General features: G+C 55.2%; 8 protein-coding genes across 8 annotated transcripts; 5 read left to right on the top strand and 3 right to left on the bottom strand.

The window, feature by feature from the left end:
• Positions 1 to 107: 107 nt before the first annotated feature.
• CH63R_05437 (Hemerythrin HHE cation binding domain-containing protein) lies at positions 108 to 1,044 on the top strand (the record flags this gene model as incomplete). Its single annotated transcript, XM_018300412.1, has 3 exons — positions 108 to 191; positions 256 to 744; positions 814 to 1,044. 3 exons carry the CDS (start codon positions 108 to 110, stop codon positions 1,042 to 1,044), a joined length of 804 nt encoding a protein of 267 aa, XP_018158262.1.
• Positions 1,045 to 1,433: 389 nt separating this feature from the next.
• CH63R_05436 (Beta-lactamase) lies at positions 1,434 to 2,591 on the bottom strand (the record flags this gene model as incomplete). The annotated part of the gene is made up of 1 exon (XM_018300411.1): positions 1,434 to 2,591. The coding sequence occupies one exon, from the start codon at positions 2,589 to 2,591 to the stop codon at positions 1,434 to 1,436; it is 1,158 nt and encodes a 385-aa protein (XP_018158261.1).
• A 2,330-nt stretch (positions 2,592 to 4,921) lies between these two features.
• On the top strand, positions 4,922 to 6,501 carry CH63R_05435 (FAD binding domain-containing protein; the record flags this gene model as incomplete). Its single annotated transcript, XM_018300410.1, has 2 exons — positions 4,922 to 5,421; positions 5,499 to 6,501. 2 exons carry the CDS (start codon positions 4,922 to 4,924, stop codon positions 6,499 to 6,501), a joined length of 1,503 nt encoding a protein of 500 aa, XP_018158260.1.
• A 176-nt stretch (positions 6,502 to 6,677) lies between these two features.
• On the bottom strand, positions 6,678 to 8,078 carry CH63R_05434 (uncharacterized protein; the record flags this gene model as incomplete). Its single annotated transcript, XM_018300409.1, has 3 exons — positions 6,678 to 6,923; positions 7,056 to 7,375; positions 7,658 to 8,078. 3 exons carry the CDS (start codon positions 8,076 to 8,078, stop codon positions 6,678 to 6,680), a joined length of 987 nt encoding a protein of 328 aa, XP_018158259.1.
• Positions 8,079 to 8,835: 757 nt separating this feature from the next.
• Positions 8,836 to 10,052, top strand: CH63R_05433 (Daunorubicin C-13 ketoreductase; the record flags this gene model as incomplete). The annotated part of the gene is made up of 4 exons (XM_018300408.1): positions 8,836 to 8,909; positions 8,962 to 9,209; positions 9,270 to 9,342; positions 9,413 to 10,052. 4 exons carry the CDS (start codon positions 8,836 to 8,838, stop codon positions 10,050 to 10,052), a joined length of 1,035 nt encoding a protein of 344 aa, XP_018158258.1.
• Positions 10,053 to 11,725: 1,673 nt separating this feature from the next.
• CH63R_05432 (Plasma membrane protein) lies at positions 11,726 to 13,176 on the top strand (the record flags this gene model as incomplete). The annotated part of the gene is made up of 5 exons (XM_018300407.1): positions 11,726 to 11,978; positions 12,085 to 12,164; positions 12,224 to 12,600; positions 12,654 to 12,718; positions 12,794 to 13,176. The coding sequence occupies 5 exons, from the start codon at positions 11,726 to 11,728 to the stop codon at positions 13,174 to 13,176; spliced, it is 1,158 nt and encodes a 385-aa protein (XP_018158257.1).
• A 2,445-nt stretch (positions 13,177 to 15,621) lies between these two features.
• On the bottom strand, positions 15,622 to 16,008 carry CH63R_05431 (uncharacterized protein; the record flags this gene model as incomplete). The annotated part of the gene is made up of 2 exons (XM_018300406.1): positions 15,622 to 15,753; positions 15,883 to 16,008. The coding sequence occupies 2 exons, from the start codon at positions 16,006 to 16,008 to the stop codon at positions 15,622 to 15,624; spliced, it is 258 nt and encodes an 85-aa protein (XP_018158256.1).
• Positions 16,009 to 16,971: 963 nt separating this feature from the next.
• On the top strand, positions 16,972 to 18,939 carry CH63R_05430 (Integral membrane protein; the record flags this gene model as incomplete). Its single annotated transcript, XM_018300405.1, has 5 exons — positions 16,972 to 17,100; positions 17,298 to 17,445; positions 17,512 to 17,696; positions 17,858 to 18,339; positions 18,444 to 18,939. 5 exons carry the CDS (start codon positions 16,972 to 16,974, stop codon positions 18,937 to 18,939), a joined length of 1,440 nt encoding a protein of 479 aa, XP_018158255.1.
• Positions 18,940 to 19,414: the final 475 nt, after the last annotated feature.

Below are 19,414 nucleotides of genomic sequence, written 5' to 3'. Positions count from 1 at the left end.
TGCCTGTACCCTCCTGATGGAAGCATGTTGATCGGGGATCAAGCTTTCCGTCTTGCTTCTATTACCCCCGTTCCCAGTGTCAGCAACATCCACAGGCTCCCTCCAACATGGCCTTCTACGCCGATCACCCCTACGCTCTCATACCAACCCCGACATTCCAAAATTCCCAAAACGAAAAAGATGCCCCGGAGGTCAGTGCCCCAGTCCCCCCCCCCCCTGACAAAACTCGTGTTCGCTGGATCGAGAAGCTGAAAGGGGGAAAAGCCCGACATGTTCGTCCGTGTCGCCTCCGAGATGGCGCTCGTTCACAACATGGCGATCCGCGGCCTGAACTCGATCTACCTGCAAGCGCCGCACGTCCCGGCCCCGGAGTCCAAGGCGTTCCTGCGATACGTCCTCGCCTGGCACGACCTGCTCCACGTCCACCACTCGGGGGAGGAGGCGGACTTCTTCCCGGCGATCGAGGCGATGACGGGGCAGAAGGGGCTGATGGACTGCAACGTGTCGCAGCACAAGGAGTTCCACGACGGGCTGGAGGCGTTCAAGACGTACGTCGACGCCTGCGCTTCCGGGAGGGAGAAGTTTGACGGCTCGAGGCTGGTGACGTTGATTGACGGGTTCGGCGAGGCGTTGACGAGACACCTCGGCGACGAGATCCCCAGCATCTTGGGGCTGAAGATCTTTGGCGTGGACAAGATGGCCAAGCTGGAGCAGAAGTTTGCAGAAGAGGGCGAGAAGAACATGGTGAGTCACAAACGGGCGACGGCGATGCCAGGGACCCGATGTAGGCTGCTGACGGAGTGTGTCCGATAGAAAGCATTGGGCTTGGTCAAGGGCTTGCCATTCTGCCTCTCCAACCATGATGTCGCTTTCGAAGGTGACCGATGGGCGGTCTGGCCACCGGCACCATCGGTGGTCAAGCTTCTCTGCCGACATGGCACGTACTGGATTCATAGAAAATCGTGGAAGTTTGCCGCGTGCGACCGGATGGGCAATTTGAAGCCCCTTTATGCTGTCCCTGGAAAAGCAGATGCTAGTTCATAGGCGGGAGAACATCAGGCTTACGACTGTAGGGAGGGTAACCACTGATGATGAGGGTTTTGAATCAACTTATTCTACATGTTGTTATGCTACATATCGGCTTGGTGCTTTGTGGCCATCTTCTTTAAGATGTAAGCGGCGTTGTAATTGGGCATCCTGCATGCTGGAATGTCACTCTTCAAGTGCATGAGGATATGCATGGCAAGATTGACCTCGAAATGGAAGTCGAGGTGAATTGCTCATTAGAGTGTCTGAAATGAACTCATTGGAAGCGTCAAATCTCCGTACTTCAACTCATTCTTTACCCATTGAAACGCTTCTTTATTCATTATCTGCCCACTACATAAATCATTAGGGACACCCGCCACATCCAGCCTCCACCACATTCCCTCTCATTCGTCATCCAAAGCCTCATATATCGCCTTGACATACGACCTCGCAGCAGCGTTTCCCAAGCCCGCCATCGACATCTTGTTCATCGCATACGTAATCGTCAACTTCCGATCCAAGTCCATCACCGCGAGAGAACCCCCGAGGCCGGCCCAGAAGCACACGCGCCCCTTTGGCAGGTATGCCGTGGGACCTTCGGCCCCCGTGAGGGCGAAGCCGACGCCAAAGCGCAAGGGAGCACCGACGACGAGATCGACGCCGTTGGACTGCTCCTCGAACACCAGGTCAAGCGTCTCTCGCGAGAGCAGGCGCTTGCCGTCGACGCAGCCGCCCAGGCTGATGGCCGACAGGATGCGGTTCAGGCCTCGCGCGGTCGAGTGACCGCTTGCCGAGAGGATATTGCCCTGGCGCCAGGCAGGGGTGTTGCCAAAATCCAACGGTATCGGCAGCGGGTTCATCGTCTTGGCCGCGATGGAGCCGGGCTGGGGACCCATCCCGGGACCGAGTGGAGGCATGGCCGTGGCGAGGACGTCTGTGGTCCGGCCCAGATCGCTCTCGGACACTCCGAACTGGAAGTCCGCACCGAGAGGCTTGACAATCTCCTCGATGACGAACTGCTGCAACGTCGAACCGGTGGCCCGGCGGACGATGGCGGCGAGCAGATACCCGAAAGTCCAGGAATGATACCCGGACGCGGTGCCGGGTTCCCACCACGGGGCCTGCGCGGCTAGCTTGTCCGCGGCCGCGTCCAGGTCGCAGATCTCGTCAAACGAGAGCGGCCTGTCAGACTCCCAGCCCGAGACCCCCGAGGTGTGCGAGAGGATGTGGCGGATCTCGACGTTCTCCTTGCCTTTGGCGGCAAACTCGGGCCAGAACTTGGCGACCTTGTCGGAAATTGACAGGACCCCGCGGTCGACGAGGATAAGGACGGCAAGGCTGAGGACGTTTTTCGTCAGGGAGAAGACGGTGACGATGGTGTCCCTGTCCCACGGCCGGGTACGCTCCACGTCGGTGTGGCCGCCCCACAGGTCGATGACATCCTTGCCGTCGATGTTGACGGTGATGGCGGCGCCGATTTCTTCTCCAGACTCGATGAACTGCTGGAGTTGGTTGCGAACTTGCTCAAATTTGGGGTCGCAGGAGCCGTGTACTAGAGCCATGTTGGCAGTGTTGTGGTTGTTAAAGGGTAAGTGATTTGGTGATGTCAAAGTTGGATATAGTGTGAGTGGAAGACCTGTTCTGGATGCTGAATAGCAAGACATCGTTAGAGCCTGGAGACCATGGCACTTATATGTTGAACGCATAGGTCAGATGTCCAAGGTACTCCGTCAGCCATGCTGTGCTGCGCAATAGCCCGAATTGGGAAATGCAAGTCCCATGTTCAGCAAGAAGGGAAGTCCACCGACATCCCGATCAGTCACGGTAGCCGCTTTCACAGCATCGGCGGATACGACGCCGACGCCGACGACAGGTGGGCGGCTTAAACAACATGGGCGGACACCAAATGTCGGAGGTGAAGCCCCCGACCAGCCGGCGTTCTGAGGACTCAAGGACCAAATGGATGGTGCAGCGTGACGCAAGAAACAAAGCTCCTCCGTCCAGTTCTCGTCAGCGGGTACTGTCGGAAAGGATCATGACCCCTGCAAGTCGATGTAAAAAGAGTACGAGACCTATCTGAGGCTAGGCCTCGTCGGGCGTAAGACGGGTCTGGCCGGGGCAGTCTGACTCCGATTCGGGACATCTCGACACGCCTAGGGTAAGCCGCTGAGAGCTCACGATGCCCTCGAGTGTTATTTGAGGTCATTGTTTCATAATCAGGGTGGGTAGCGGGCTTGCAGCATTTGCTCTCCGAGGATTATGCTTGCTGATTCCGAGGGTTCAGCAAGCTTAAGTTTGGCGTACGCGTTCATGAATTTTCGTCAGCCAGCAACGTATGCACCTTTTTTATTTTTTATTTTTTATACTTTTCTCTCTTTGGTAATACCCTCAGTGAGTGGGAAGCATTAATACCATTTGAATTGTTGTATTTATATGCTATGATAAGAAAGGCACTTGCAATACCACATGACGTTAAAAGACAGACGACGAATTTGAGCCAGCGGCCATGTCGAAAATGTTGCACCCAGTTTGCAACAATTAATCGATAACGGAAGAAGAATCCTAACCATTATTTAATATCGATATCCCATCGAATCCCAGATCACAATAGTGGTGTAGCAATGCCGCGGAGGGCAAACCGAACAGCGGGTTTGTTGGCATTAGCCACACTGTTGGGGAGGGAGGTGTAGTCCTTGAGGCTCTCTCATCTTAGACCATTAGGATCCCTTTCGAGCCCGGTCATACAATATCTCATCTTGGTGCGGGTGCATCTTCTGGAGTTGACTGGTGGCTCAACTGGGGGCTCAACTGCTTAAGAGACGTTTGGGGTTGTGTACCGGTGATCACGATAGATATCCGATTTGCATGTCACTACTCTTCAACGTCGCCGAGCTGTGCGGCCCAGTATCATACATCACCCTTGTCCGCCTGTGACGTACTGATGGAAAAGATACAGTGTCAGAGAGGTTTCAGTAATTGTCTTTCAGCTCCAGTATATCTTCTTGATAGAAAAATGAAAAACACCGATATGTGATGGCAGCGACGATCGATTTGTTGCGCTCATCATAATGAGGTGGCTATTCCTCATGGTCCCAAACTGACTTCTTTTTTGATCCTCGCCTCATTGGACCAAGGATTGGCCTTATTCTGTCGATCTAGCCTTACTCGATCTCATGATGAAGATGGAGGACCGCCGGTGACTACCTAAGCTGAAAGAAGAATTGCCGACGGCCTAGGAGACCCCCGAGACATTGTGCGCCATTGTAGAAGATCCAGTGACTTCCAGCAACATCCAACCCAGTCCTTGGTTGAACCAGTATTGTAGAGACCCCGAGCGAGACCCGCCTGTCTCTTGTTTCCGTCCAAGCAGATATGCCGTCCACGAAGGCTAAACCAGTTGCGTCGTAATCGCCAAATCTTGGGGACAGCCACCGACTCCAGGCCTTGCGCCTCTTCGCATTGATGAGGCCGGACCCCGGCAAGCGGGTGACAACAAAGGCCGGAATCTTTAAGAATATGTGGTTGAGTCAGGCATTGTCGGGGTAAATGATGCTAAGCAGTACTTTCCCCTCCCCCGACGATCTGCACTCAACATAGGTATTTCCTACCTATCTGAGAGCCCGGCGGTCTAAGCCACCCGTCTGCCCGGAAATACCATTTCAACTTGTGGACGATCTCTGAGTTGATCTCGACTGTCAAAGGAGTCGATGGACGGACCGGCCGAGCCCAATGTTCTCCCGGTGGGAGGCGAGGTGGCAAGGTCCCGAAGAGGAGGGGGAACATACCGGCTTAGACCCTGGAGTCGCGATGGTATATAACAATTGACAGTTTCCGCAAGATAAAATGAGCTCCCGGTGTTTCAAACAAAACATTAAACATTCTTTTATCCACAATGAGGTTCACCTCCACTCTTTCCTGGGCGGCTGCCGCCCTCCCGTTGACCTCAGCCAAACCGTTTCCCCAAACCCCCCAAGCCGCCAAAGCAGGGAATTCCAGCAACACCATCCAGGCCTGTCTCAGTGCGGCCAACGCCCCCGTCACTGTGTCCTCCTCTTCAGACTGGTCCGAGGACATCAGGCCCTACAATGCGCGCGTGCAGTTCACGCCGGCGCTCGTGGTGGCGGCCACCGACGCGAGCCACGTGCAGGCGGCCGTGAGATGCGCATCCCAGTACGGCAAGACCGTCACGGCGCGCGGCGGCGGACACAGCTACTCGTCGTCGGGGCTCGGCGGTGAGAACGGCCACGTCGTGGTCCGGCTAGATGAGATGTTTGGCGTCACGCTGAACGCCGACAACACGGCCACCGTGCAGGCCGGCGCTCGTCTCGGACACGTGGCGACGGAGCTGTTCAAACAGGGCGGCCGAGCCATCTCTCATGGTTCATGTCCAGGGTGAGTAAGGCAGAGAGAAATGAGTCTCCGTGTGTGTTACACATGCGTAAGTCATGGCTGACGCTTTGCAATCTCAGAGTCGGCGCATCCGGTCACAGCATCCACGGCGGCTTCGGCTTCAGCTCGCATCTTTACGGCCTGGCGACGGACTGGATCGTCGAAGCGACGGTCGTCACGGCCGACGGGAAGATCGTCAAGGCCTCGCAGAGCCAGAACCCGGACCTCTTCTGGGCCATCCGCGGCGCCGGCTCATCGTTCGGCATCATCACCGAGTTCAAGTTCAACACCTTCGCCGCCCCGAGCGTCGTCACCTGGTACAAGGTGCCCTTCAACCTGAAGAAGGACAAGCTCATCGCGGCGCTCGTGGCCCTCCAGGCGTACGCCCAGGGCGACATGCCCGCCGAGCTCAACATGCGCGCCGTCATCACCTCGGACAGCACGGCCTTTGACGGCCTCTACATCGGCACCGAGGCGCAGACGCGCAGCGTATTGAAGAAGTTCCTCTCGCCCCTGGGCATCGACGTCGGCGGCGCCACCATCACCCAGACGAACTGGGTCGGCCAGCTGGAGCACTTCGCCGGCGAGGACCTCGACCAGACGGGCCCGCAGGACGCGAGCGACACCTTCTACGCCTCGAGCCTCATGACCAAGGCGGTCTCGCAGGACGGCTTCAAGGCCTTTGTCAACTACTACCTGAACACGGCCAAGTCGACGTACACGGGCTGGTTCGTCCTGGTCGACGTCCACGGCGGCAAGAACTCCAAGACGGCGCAGGTCGCCAACTCGGCGACGGCGTACGCGCACCGCGACAAGGTGCTCATGTGGCAGTTCTACGACTCGTCGGGCGACGAGGCGTACCCCTCGTCCGGCTACTCGTTCCTCGGCAAGTGGATGTCTTCGGTCACCGCCACCATGGCCAAGGCCGACTGGGGCCGGTACGCCAACTACGCCGACTCGCAGCTGAGCAAGGCAGATGCGCAGGACCAGTATTACAGGGATAACCTGCCGCGGTTGAAGACCATCAAGACGAAGTACGACGCCAAGGGCCTCTTCACGTACCCCCAGGGTGTGGGCTCCTAAATGAAGATATAAAAAAGATCAAATAAAAAAGAAAAGGCGAACGGACGTGATGAGACGAGCCGAGTTCAGATGCAGTTCAGATGTTTCCAGCGTAGAAGGTTCATGAGCTCATCCAATCTTTTGTGACGTGTGAGAATAGGGAGAAAAAAATTAAATATTAGAATAATAATGTTTGTTTAGACACTTGTCGACGCGTTGACGTGATAAACCAAGTCCTTTTCTACTTTCGCAACGGGTGTCATGTCCGTGTTGAAGTCCAGGTTCGCCCTGCCCATCATGCTCTTGGAGTTTTTGTCCCGAGTGAACCATATCACGAGCCTGCCGAGGAAGTCGCTCGGAGTGTCACCCTCGTCCTGCATTCGAATCATGTATCCCACGGCTTTCAAGTGCTGTTCCGCGATGTCGTGTTCGCCCATCAGGTTCTATCATGCGACATGGGTCAGTCAAGTCAGTCAATCATTCTGTCTGTCTTTCTTGCGTGAGAAACAGCATGTAGTACGGTATATAGAAAAGAAAGAAAAAAGAAAAAAAGGAAGAACTGAGCCCATTCTCACCGAGTCCGAAGCCAAAGCAAGCGTCTTAGTAATAGTGAGGTTGCTGATGTTCTTCCCTTCCCTCGTCAGGGTCTGGTTGAGCATCTGGATGCACTCCAACCTGTACCTGGTCGCCTGCGGGTTGAAGATGTCGCGATGTTGCACTGCCGCCATATGCCTGCAGGCCCAGAGCAGGGTACTGGCGAGCATCCCGCGGTCAGAGAGCGAGGTCTGCACCCAATGCGCCGCCATGCTCTTCCAGAACGCGGCCTTGTCGCCCAATATGTCGAGGTTCAGGGAGGGCACGCATGTCATTTCCTTCATGACCATGTATTGCATGACTGTGGAACGCGGAAAAGAAGGGAGGAGAAGTCAGCATTCCTGATTTGAGCTGGTCAGGCGCATAAGATAAACCCTTCAGAGGCAGGCATATATGCGTGATTGAAAGTAAGTTGTGGGATAGCAAGGCGGGAAAGATATGCATGCAGTCCCGGCCCGCCTCACAGTCTGCACTTTTGCCCGCATCTGCGGATGCGCCTCACCAAGCACCCAATGATCCTCATGCGCGCATCCGCATCCGTACCAACCAACATGTGCCAAGAGGGGGCGGGTCATCCACTCACAGTGATCGAGGAGCTTCTGTTCCCAAGGCGTGACAACCCTGTGGAAGCTGTTGAACGGGTCGGTCCTTGCGGCGCCCAAGGGCGATATGGGGCTGTTTATGTGAACAAGTGGATGGCTGTTTCCATAATTCCAGTCTGAGAGAACCCTGCCAGACGCGAACACCTCCCGGGTCTCCGGTGGTTGGCTCGACGGGCGGAGAGGGGCTCCGTCCGAGTCTTGGCCATCGGACGGGGTACTCGCACGGGTGGTGACGGCGGTCTGCTGGTAGGCGACAACCCGCTGCCGCCGGGCCTGGTGGTTTCTGGCCGCATGGGATCTCACTTTCTTCTTCCAGGCCGCCGATTCGCTCGGGTGGGATATCGGAACAAAGGCGAAGCCGCCGCCCTCCGCCGGAGAGACCTTCGTCCGTGGGCAAGGCATGACGGTGCGCTGTCCAGGCTATGGGCGATGGCGACTAGTCATGCGTTTACCTATTTCCAGAGATGGCGCTGCCGGTCAGTCGCACATTTCTTGTGTGGGTTGGTGATACGACGAAAAAATTAAAAATAAACAAGGCTGCCAGGGAAAAGGACAGACGGCAATGGGCAGAGGAGGGGACGAGTCTGGTGATGGTGTTGGTGTGGGGTGCTGGTTGTCTTCAGTTTCCGCCCAGTCGGTTCACTATTGTCTCTTCATCTCAGGCACGTTTCTGGGATTCGTCCAATGAGCTTTAGGGCCAGTCAGGATAAACCAGCCCCCAACCGGACAGAATCATGAGAGGGGCCGATGGACGAATCCTGCGAATGAGAAGATGACAGCCCCCCCGGGCGTCCCCGTTGCTGACAAGGGATGCGTTGAAGAACGCCAAGTTGAGCATTTTCCAAAAAGGGATAAAGCTCTCTCGCTCTAGTGGGTCTGGGATGCTGGTCCTGCTCGGTGTGCGGGTTGATTACAACCCGCAGTAGTCCTCATCATGCTGGTGAAAGTGACCGAGAGGACAGCCAGCCTTTAGTGCTCCCGAACGAGGAAATGCTGCATTTTCTGAGATGAGCAGTATATAGTATATAAGTCTTGTGACTGGCAATATCAAGTGCTACAGCAGAGGCAGAAATATCATTGGCATGAGCTGTATTCGAAGCCCTTCAAGTCTCTTTTCAAGTGTTAATTTATTACCCCATACCAACCTTAAGAACTCTAGATGCCCGGCTACTGGAACCCGTTGACTGACATGCCCAGTCTTGAAGGCAAGGTAGTTGTTGTGACTGGGGGCAAGTAAGTGCACACCAGCGCGAACCAGACAAGTTATATTACTGCGCAACCCTAGGCTCACCGTTTGCAGTGCCGGCATCGGATTGTCAACCGTCAAGTTCATCGCCCTACGAGGCGCTAGAGTCTATTTCACCGCGAGATCCAAAGACAAGGCCGACAGGGCCCGGGCTCTTCTCACGTCAGAGAATCCTGAGATTGACAATGGTCGACTCCACTGGCTGCCGCTCGATCTGGCGGATCTGGCATCCGTCTCGGCAGCGGTTAAGGAGCTGAAATCGAAAGAAAGCAAAGTTGATATTCTAAGTTAGCTGACTATTCTTTCACGACATTCTCCCCCCTGCACGACTGACGATGTCCGTCCAGTCAACAACGCCGGCCTTTGCTCTGCGTCTACGCAGACAGTAGGCCCCGGATGGGAATGGCACATGGGGGTCAAGTAAGGAGGTCCAAGCAATTGTAATACCGCTCGAGGATTGCAATCTACTGACGTTCCTCGACGTAAATAGTCACGTCGGCCACTTCGTCTTCACAAACGGCGTATTCCCTCTGCTTAAAAACGCAACGATGCAGCCAGGGGCTGATGTGCGCATCATCACGCTCAGCTCCAACGTCAACTATGCCATCCTGCCTTCCAACTACCAGTTCACGTTCGACTCCCCGTCATTCCTTGCCAGCCCTGTCCCCTACTACCCCTGGCAATGGCGGTATCTCTCTCGTCACGTCTTCGTCGTCGACATGATCCGGTACTCGGTCTCCAAGGTCGCCAACCTCCTGTTCGCCCAGGAGCTCCAGCGGCGGATGGACGAGCGGGGGCTGCCGATCCTGTCCATCTCGGTGCACCCAGGAGGCGTGGCCAGCGAGGGGACCAAGGGTATTGGGAATTCGGTCTTTTCGCTCGCCAGGGCGGCCGTGTTCTTGTCGACTGACCAGGGCGCCGTGACGTCTCTCTTTGCGGCCACCGCGAGCGAAGTGCGCGAGAACGCCGACGTGTTCAAGGGTAAATACCTGGAGCCTTATGGCAAAGTTGTGACACCGAATCCGATCGCAAACGACGCAAAACAGGTCAGGGGGATGTGGGACAACACGACAGCGGAAGTCAACAAACATCTTTCAGATATTGGGATGGCGCCGCTGCAGCAGTGGTGATGGAAATCACGTTGTGAGCTGGAGGGGAGTCTCCCAAACGGAGTTGCTCTCGCTCTGTCATGATCTGGCAGCACACAAATGTTGAGATAAAAATCAGTTGGGTTTCTTGCATTGGAAGATTTTTTACCATGCAAATAGTTTAAATGCTCCTCTCTTTATCAAAGTCACCACGATTCATTAATGTGCTGTGCCGCTGAACTTGACTGACGCCCCTGTATATGTTGCTCATCTCACCAGTCAAGCAAGCCTCCATCAATTTTTTTATATTTTTTTTCTTCCGAGCTTTTAGCCTTATAGAGGCTCATTTCACCAGAGTCCATAAGCTGAGAAGATTGCATAGTCTCAACATGTGTGTGTGTTTGTGTTCATATACCTGTATGAAACTCACTCTGAGCGGTTTTCGGCCACGATGATTGAAGGTCATTTCCTTGGAGGCGTTCTGGAATGCTCCCTTCAATTTCTCCACTAGCCCTGTCTTTGGCAACGCCACTTGGTGTGGCTGCCAGAGAATTGCCTGAAGTCGTTTACGTGTTCCTACTCTCGTCATGGTCCCTCCCCATCGATCCAAGAGCGTGACGGCATGCGTTCCCGATTCCGCGCCTGGACGGACACTGCTCCTCGATAAAGGGCCAACGGTGATCAGAAACTACAAATAGACCAGGTGCCACGTGTTATGGGCCTGCGAATGTGACGACTGTGCAGCAAGATGGCATGGTGCCCGATGGGAAGGATTCGGGGTATCGTCACGGACACACAGGACAGTGTCAAAGCGTTGCAGCTTCTTGGCTGCAGTCTGCAGACAACAACAACAAAAACAACAGTCCGCCTGAAGAAAGCCCGAGAGTTCGAGCTCGCCGAGCTACGCACATCAGACTAACTCGAAGTTGCTAAATACGGCCCGGCCTCGTGTTCCCATTAGAGACCGGGGTGAGAGAGAGTTGCATTTACGCCCCCCCCTGGACATGATGACATTCCGGTTTATCGTTTCAACTCTTTCACGGTCTTGCGGTTTTGCAAGTACGACCATTTAAAAGTGAAACGAGCTTTGTAAATGTCATCTGCCATGAGACTAGAGAACACAACACCGTGGCAACGGCCATGGACGTTTGCGCCGTCATGGCCCTCGCTCCAGTGGAAAACAAAGAGCATTTCGACACTGGGACGGATCTCCGAATGTTTACTTGCATGTGATGACCGTGCCGACACGAGGAAAAGCACCTACACTCTCAAGCCCCAGTGACGCGCACCTCGACCCCAGTGGTCTGCTAGTCCCTGGGGGCTGTGGCTAGCTCCCGCCCGTTGACGCGAAGAGCCAGTCGACGGTAGGATTTCTTTGACCTGTCTTTGCGTGGCGCCAAAGGGGAGGCAAGCCCGGGGAGGGCAAAAACATCACTCGTGAAACCACGGTGGCTGTCGAAAGCCCAAGATGATCAGAGTGAAAGAGTGGCCGCTGGTGGGAGAGCCGCCGGGGTTGAAATACTAGATATGTCCGGCCATCCTCCCGCAGCGGGCACGGCGTATTCTCGTCCTGGCATATCGGTTCTTTGCGTAAACAAAACTTTCCTTGACTTCGCTTCTTTATGCCGGCATTGAGTGTCGCCATGGTTAATATTCGATAATACTAATACTACGTACGGCCTCTATTTCCTCCCCCCCCCCCCTCACCTTCGACAATGGATTTTGAAAACGCGACTGGGCCGGGCTTGGAGGTAGTCTCGACAGACGGCGCCAACATGAACGATACAAAGACAAACCTGGTGACGGTGATCTGGGGTGTCAACCTCACGGCCTTCGTCCTAGTCGGCCTCCTCGTGCCCCTGCGCGTCATTGTCCGCTGCACCATTACAAGGAACTTCTTCAGCGACGACGTGCTGGTCATAATCGCGGCGCTCTTCACTTTTGGGATCTGCTCGTTGCTCCCTATCGGTAAGTCTACGAGGTTTGCGCATTCGGGACTTGTCTATCCATCCCTGGTCTCTCGGGACCCCGAGTAGAAACTTTCGGGGAAATCGGAAACTGACAAACAGTCCAGCGACGGATCTCGGCCTCGGCCAGCACTCTCAGGACATCGACGCCGAACTCTTGCCTGACAACACAAAGAGCCTTCTTCAGGTACGGGTTTCGTAAAGGACGGGCGGGAACAAAGACCCGGTGGCTGACAACTGCGGCAGCTCATCTTCATCGCCAACATCCTTTACCCCTGCGCCATCGCGTTCACGAGGTTGTCGGCGATATGCTCGTTCCTCCGGCTCATCACGGAAAGGACGGCACGGTGGCTGTTGTTCGCGGCAGCGGCTCTGACTAGCGCTTTTGCCGTCTCTTCCGTCTTCGCCGTCGTCTTCCAGTGCAGACCCGTCTCGGCCGCCTGGGACTCGAGCACAAGCGGCGCCTCATGTTTTCCCTTTCTCGATTTCCTCCACGCCAGCACGGCCATCGGGATCGGCATCGATGCGCTGTTGTGCACCGCACCCCTGGTCTATTTCTGGCGGATGGAAATTCCGCTGCGGAAAAAAGTCCAGGTGACGGTCCTCCTCGCCTTTGCCGGGCTGTGAGTCCTTTACCCGCCGTGGCCTTGCGCGTAACGAGCTGACGAAGGTTTAGTTCTTGTGCTGCGGCTGTCATCAAGATTGTGAACCTGCACCTCCTCAACCAAGGTGACATAACGTGTAAGTGGCAACACCCGAGATGCGTTGTCGGGTGGCAAATAGACATCAGCAATAATCTGACACTCACCGAACTAGACAACTGGACGTCATGGGTGCTGTTCTCCATCGCCGAGTGTACAGTGGGCATCATAGCCATCTCGATACCCCCGATCCTCCCCCTCTTTACCAAATGCTCTCGGCACAGAAAGCACGGCGTCTCGCTCCCGCGGGGAGGGGGGGGCTCGCTCCGCTTCACATCCATGCCTGAAAAGCCCATCTTCAACCGTGCCATCGCGCCCCGAGTCATCAAGCCGATGGCGACGCCCTGGAAGGACCGGCCGCTCGAGAAGACGGCGAACCCAGACTTCAAACCCGACTTCCAGTGGCTCAGGCTGGAGCACGCAGAAGCGACGAACCTGTGCTGGGATAGGGCGACCCAGTCGACGAAGGCGAACCAGATCCTCGGCATAGCGTTGTGAAAGACACAGCGTGAACTCTTGCAATTCTTTTATTTATTTATTTATTTCTTGTCATGACGCAGGCACGACTCAATGACGGAGTTGGCAGATCTTGGCTCTGGATGGTTCACATCCGGATATACGGATTAGACTGATTGTTAATCCGGATGAATCGACGACGGGCGGCAAAACGGCGTTTGGGGACGGGTGTTCATCATGAAGGAAGCAGAATGATTTATGACCGACAGCGTGATCAAGTCTTACTAGCATAATTCCTTTTTTAATGTTTCTTTTGGCTAAAGTATTTCAGCAAAAGTCTATAAAAAAAAAGTAAAAAGGAAAGAAACAAACAGCTCCAGAACCTTGTTCATTCATTTTCGGGACGCATTAGCCAGAATTCCGCCTTGTGAGGCGAGGTGAGCGCCGGAGTGCCCTTCTATCACGTAACTATCCAACGCCAGCAAGTCCCGGATGCATATCCGGATTCTCGCGTGATCAGCAAAACGATGCCAATCGACCTCGGTAACCATGTGCCACCCGCAGCCGCGGACTCTTGCTAAAGGGGTTGTTGTGTGCCCCTCGTTATCTCACATCATCCCGAAGTGAGCCCACCGGCAAACTGTAAGGCTTGAAACCGAGTAGGCGCCGTGGGGTGATTTTCGAATCTTCCGGGGCATTTTGCAGGTGCGGCACCGGCCTGCTTGGGGTCTGTCCTCGGCCTGGACGAATGGGTGACCGAGCTTGTTGTCGCGTTTCTGAACGAACGGATAGCGGAGGCGGGCGAGAGCGGCCGAATAAGCGACTGGCAGATCTAGAGTTCACGATCTGAATCTCCGAGCACGACGTCGCGGGGCGGCCTAAGTAAGATTCCTGTCCGAAAGCCGTGGGCAGCCGGAGTTTACACGGCGACGACGGGCATTTCCCGGTGTTGGTAGCTGTCGAAACAAGCTCAAGAAGAATAGCTTGGATCTAGCCATCAGGGGGGGGGAAGATGTACCATCCTTGGGAGCCCCGGGAAAGATTTCCTTCTGGGCATATGCTTTGACAACAGTTGGAGCGCGCGATGTTGATCCGAGGTCGATTATTAATCTACCCCATGATCCGAGACGAAGCCAAGACTCCGACGAAGGCTGGCTAAAAGTCATCAGTCAGTCGAGTATCGAGAAGGCAGAAACAATTCCATCTCCAAATGGTCAAACAGATCTGCAGCACGGAGAGCTCGGAGTTTGGGGTAACACCTCAACTTAAATCCGCTGGAGCTGACAGCCAGGGTTGTGCAACGCAGGCCCCAGACCCCCAGGGCTGACCCGATTTCAATCACTTGACAAAAGTAACCAGCAAAGTCCATACGGTGCGTCTGAAACCTCACAGCCTGGGAAGCACTTCATATCGTTCAGGCGTGCGGGACTGAAGACGAACAGGAGCCAAAGAAGGGGGGGGTGGAGGGGTGTGGGAATCGAAGGCAGATGTTTATCTTCCTCAAAAGCTTCTCTACAGGTACAGTATTCCATCTCCGAGACTGATTCCCCATAAGCCAACCCGGCATCCGAGCCCGCGGCCGCCCAATCACGACGTCTAGCGGGCGGTTGACGGCGACTCAAGGGAGAAAAACAAAGCATGCTGCCCCGAACTCTAATGAGCGAGACGACTCGACGACGGCCTTCCTCGTATCCTTCTAGCGTCCAGAATGGAACAAGCTCACGCAGCCAAGACTCCAGCAAGAGTTACACTCGACGACGCACCCGAAGCCCCCGGCGTCACCTGATCCAAGCGGGGAGTTAGCTGGAAGGGGAGACGGGCACCTGGCGGAGTCGGCGCCGGGGGAGGGCCCTGGAAACAGAGTTTGGCCATGGTTTGAAGTATCTCGTGTTTGCTCAGCCCAGAAAGCTTTGCCTGTTTATTTAGTCCCAATGAAGAAGGGGGCAAAATTACCTGTGTCCGTTCTGAGTTGCTTGGCAAGGTTCACCGTAAGCTTGATGGGTGGTAGGGAGGAGGAGCCCTTGTTCAGGAATACATCGTAGACAAGGGGAAAAGGTAAAGACCCTTGGAAACCCTTTGGACAACCTGTCTAGGGAAAAGGTCTGGAAGCTTGCATGGGGACAGTTCCCGGCCTATGTCATCCGCCCCCGTACATCGTACACACACACCACATGGTGGAGAAGACAAGCAGAGGGAATGGACAAGTTGAGAAGTGGCCGATGAACCCCCTCCGATTTGCATGGGGCAAATTGGGCTCAACGCGGAACGTGGTCGCGTGCCTCGGTGCCCGTTCAAGCTTAATTGACCCTCTGTTCAATCCCGATTGTACATGCCGACCCCCCCTACAGAGAGTCATTGACAAGAGATGATTCCACACATTCTCGGTCAGACAACATCACTTTGACCGTCTTACTCCGACGACTCCCTCTTACTATTATTCTCTTGGGTCTCGCCTTCATCCGCTCCCTTACCCGACGGGCTGACCTTCTACTTTACTAGTCCCAACATGGCCAGCCACCAGTCAGAAACGCGCTGCCCCTGAGAGGGACCCGAGCGAGAGATGCGAGATGAGCCCCCCCCCCGACTTGGTGGTGCGTCCGAAGCGCAGGCGCCCAAAGCCTAGAAGGGCATGTCGAGTAAGCAAAAGGTGGTGGGGAATTGTCAGAGGGAGAGGGTCTCTCTCTCTTCTCCAAGTCTCCAAGTCAAGTCTTACTGGGTACTGTGACTGACAGTCTTGCGTTCTCAAACCCCCCTCCCCGCATTGACAGGGCAGAGAGAACGTGATAATATGCTCCGCTTGACCTTTATGGGCCCCCAACTGTACTCTGTATGCTCCATGGACGTGCCATCGCTGGGAACATCGCCCCATTTCATAGCCCCCAACGGCGACCCCTGTCACTCCTCCCGGCTGAACGTCGTCTTTTCGTCTTAGCTCGAACGAGTCTGATTCTGCAGTCTGTTTCGCCAACTGCCAAACGCCGAACCATCGACTTTCTCGCCTCTAGACTCTCCAGCGTATCGGGAGGGGGAAAGGGGGATTAAATACATCAAAGTACGGATAGAGTGCTTCTAGACGCATTGGCAAGCTTGCTTCTGGAGTTCTGGTCCCAGGGTGGGTTCATGCAGAGAAAGCGTGCGCGCGTGTGCCGGAAAGAAAAGGATCCCACGCCATCATCCATGTGGGTTTTCTTCTTCCTTCTCTGCAGCGGGTGGGTGTGCTTCACACCAACAGCAAGTTTCGCAACGGGGCAACTAACCCGCTTTGCCCATCTCGTCCGGAAGCATGCCCGGGATGTGTGGTCATGGTGTAGGAGGAACGGGCGATGGCGCCAGGGACCAGACTCACACAAACACACACACACACACACTCTCTCTCTCTCTCCCTCTTTCTCTTTTTGTCTGCCTTCTACCAAAACGGCCGTGAGATGCGCGCGCGCGTTTGTGTTTATATGTGTGTGGGATGACTGACAGTGCTCGCGCCTTTTCTCACTCTTGGCAACTTGGCACTACCGTGTGGGACGAAGGGAGGTCTGTTGGTGCCCACTGCGTTCCCATCTTTTCACTAAGGCTCTTCCTCTGCTTCGACCTGTTCGTCGTGGGGATAAACAGCACTAGGAGGGGTGTTTGGGTGGGGGGGGGGTTGTCATTTGTATTACAAGAGAGCACGAAGGGGGCACGCATATGGCCTATGTATTCCCGTGTCCTCCCTCCCCTTGCAGCGGATCCATCTCTCCTCTTTCAGTCTTCTTCCTCGTCCTCGTCCTCCATCGCAACCATTTCGTATCTCAGGCCCCTCTACTCGTCCTTCTACATGTTTCCACCCAGGATATCTAGGAGATGACCAGAACTTTGGGGCTCCTTGGCCGGCACCCGCTGCTATCGCTTGTCTTGCTGTTGTCTTGGCTCGCGGCCGCGGTGGAGGCGCAGGGCGTCGCCGAACTCCTCTCCCAGATTCCCAGTTGCGCTGTAAGTCTGCTTCTTATTATCACTTTACTGTTTGTTTGTTTGTTGTTTGTCACACCACTTGGCAGTTTTCTGCCCTCGAGTCCGTTCCGCCCCCCATTCCCCCCCCCCTCCCCCGGAATAGAGACCTGGCCAAAAACAAAACAAATCTCCGACTGCTGTGTAGGGCTGACCGGGCCATGGTTTCCCCATGATGCTAGCTTCCATGTCTCACGCAAGGTCTGGCAGATGGTAACTGCAGCTTAACATCGGCCGTCACCGCTGCCGACTGCCTGTGTCTCAACATCCCGCTGCAGTCGGACTTATCGACATGTGTGCAGCTCAACTGCCACTTTGAAGATCAAGCACGTAGGTTCCCTTGGGATTCTTTCTTAAACAGGGATTCGTCTCAAGTTGGTGTTGACGGACCTGTAGGTGCCGCGAGTCTCGAGACGAGCCTGTGTGCCGCGTATCCAAAGGAGTCGAGGAGCCACGAGGTCAAGACCATCGCCATTGTCCTGTCGGTTATTACGTTCCCGGTTGTTGCACTCCGCTGTATCTCGAGATGGATGATTACCCGAAGGCTGTGGTGGGACGACTGGACAGCTGTGTTTGCAACGGTTAGTTTGATCTTCACAAGAGAGGGCCGACAGAGATGGGAACAGAGAGACTGCAACGGAGAGAGGAACAGAGGAACAGAAGAAGGGACAGAGAGACAGCAAGAGAGGGATAGAGAGAGAGAGAGAGAGAGAGAGAGAAAGTCATGACTGACGGAACTTAGGTGCTCCTCGCCGGACTCGCAGGCATCGAAATCGCGAGCGCCGACCTGGGCTTCGGGACGCACTACTGGAACGTCGAACTGGCCGCTGGAACGAAGCTGATCCAGCTCTTCTACGTCGTCCAGCAGCTCTACATCCTCATCCAGGTCTTCGCCAAGATCTCCATCCTGCTTTTCTTCTCCCGCATCTTCCCTGCGCGCTGGTTCCAGCTGACCGTCCGCTACTTCATCACCTTCCTGCTGATCCACGGCCTCGTCTTCCTCCTCGTCATCGTCTTCCAGTGCACGCCCATCTCGTCAACGTGGGACAGGAGCAACCCGGACCGCAAGTGCCTCAACGTCACGGCCATCGGGTACGCCGGCGCCGTCCTCAGCATCGTCGAGGACCTGGTCATCCTAGTCCTGCCAATCCCCGAACTAGTCAAACTGCAGCTCAACATCCGAAAGAAGATTGCACTGGGCTTCATGTTCAGTCTCGGATCATTGTGCGTCCATGCTTAAACAGCCCCCCCCCCCCCCCCCCCCTTTACACGGCACCTTGATCGTTTGGAAACCCGAGGCCCTCGCTAACAATAAGGGGGTGACACAGTGCCTGCATTACTACCATGGTCCGACTCAAGTATTTGGTCATGTTCTCGAGCACCTTTGACACAACCTGGGACAACGTCGACATCGTCATCTGGTCCATCGTCGAGGAATTCTGCGCAATCCTCTGCGCGAGCCTCCCGGCCCTGCGCCCGCTGCTGCAAAAAGTGCCTCAGCTCTTCACCAGCAAAAAGGAGACGACCAAGGAAACCCGCAGCACGGCGCAGTCCAGGCGCTCGATACTCCACATCGGCAAGGACAAGTTCCACGAACTCCCGGAGACCCCGGTCAGCGGCGTAGACGACGACGACGACGACGACGAGGACCAGCCGCCGGCGCTGATCGACATCGCCGACCAGATGGCGGCCCAGGCGGACGGCAAGCGGCCGGTGGTCTTTGCGAAAGACAAGGAGACGACGGTCAACTGGCGCGCCGACGTCGAGTTGCAAAACGTAAAGGAAGGGAAGAGGTGGCAAAAGAACGTCAACGGGAGGCTCTAACCAACCCTAGCTGGCCTTGACGGCGCGGGTGGGCATAAGCATTGAATCATGAACTCTTGGCACTTTGTTTTTTCTTTTTTGATGATGATGGGATGAGGGGACTGTAACCCCTTTTTCCTTGTCCTCCATTTTTGGGCATGCAAGCGACGGCGAATGCGGGAAAACTTGATTTTGTTTGTGAAGAGAGCCGAGAGAGAAAAGATACCAGTCAACGTAGTGTGTTTGTTGTTTCAGCAAGGGTATAAAATGTACTTAGAATATGACCATTATACGAGCGAACTCGGGATGTGTGTGTGTGTGACCCGAGTAATGAACTCAGAACAACAGACCACAGCCAGGTCGATATAGAGTGTAGGATACAATGATTATACGAATAAACTCGGGGCAGTGACTTGAGTAATGAACAAAAGGCCGCATCCAAGTCGGCCGCCGCGAGCTCTGTCCAGCTGCTGCTCCCTCTCCCCGCGTCACGTCC

This window comes from Colletotrichum higginsianum, chromosome 4, assembly GCF_001672515.1.
Source record: "Colletotrichum higginsianum IMI 349063 chromosome 4, whole genome shotgun sequence".
Lineage (NCBI taxonomy): Eukaryota > Fungi > Ascomycota > Sordariomycetes > Glomerellales > Glomerellaceae > Colletotrichum > Colletotrichum higginsianum.
This window is presented reverse-complemented; position numbering and strand designations above follow the sequence as displayed.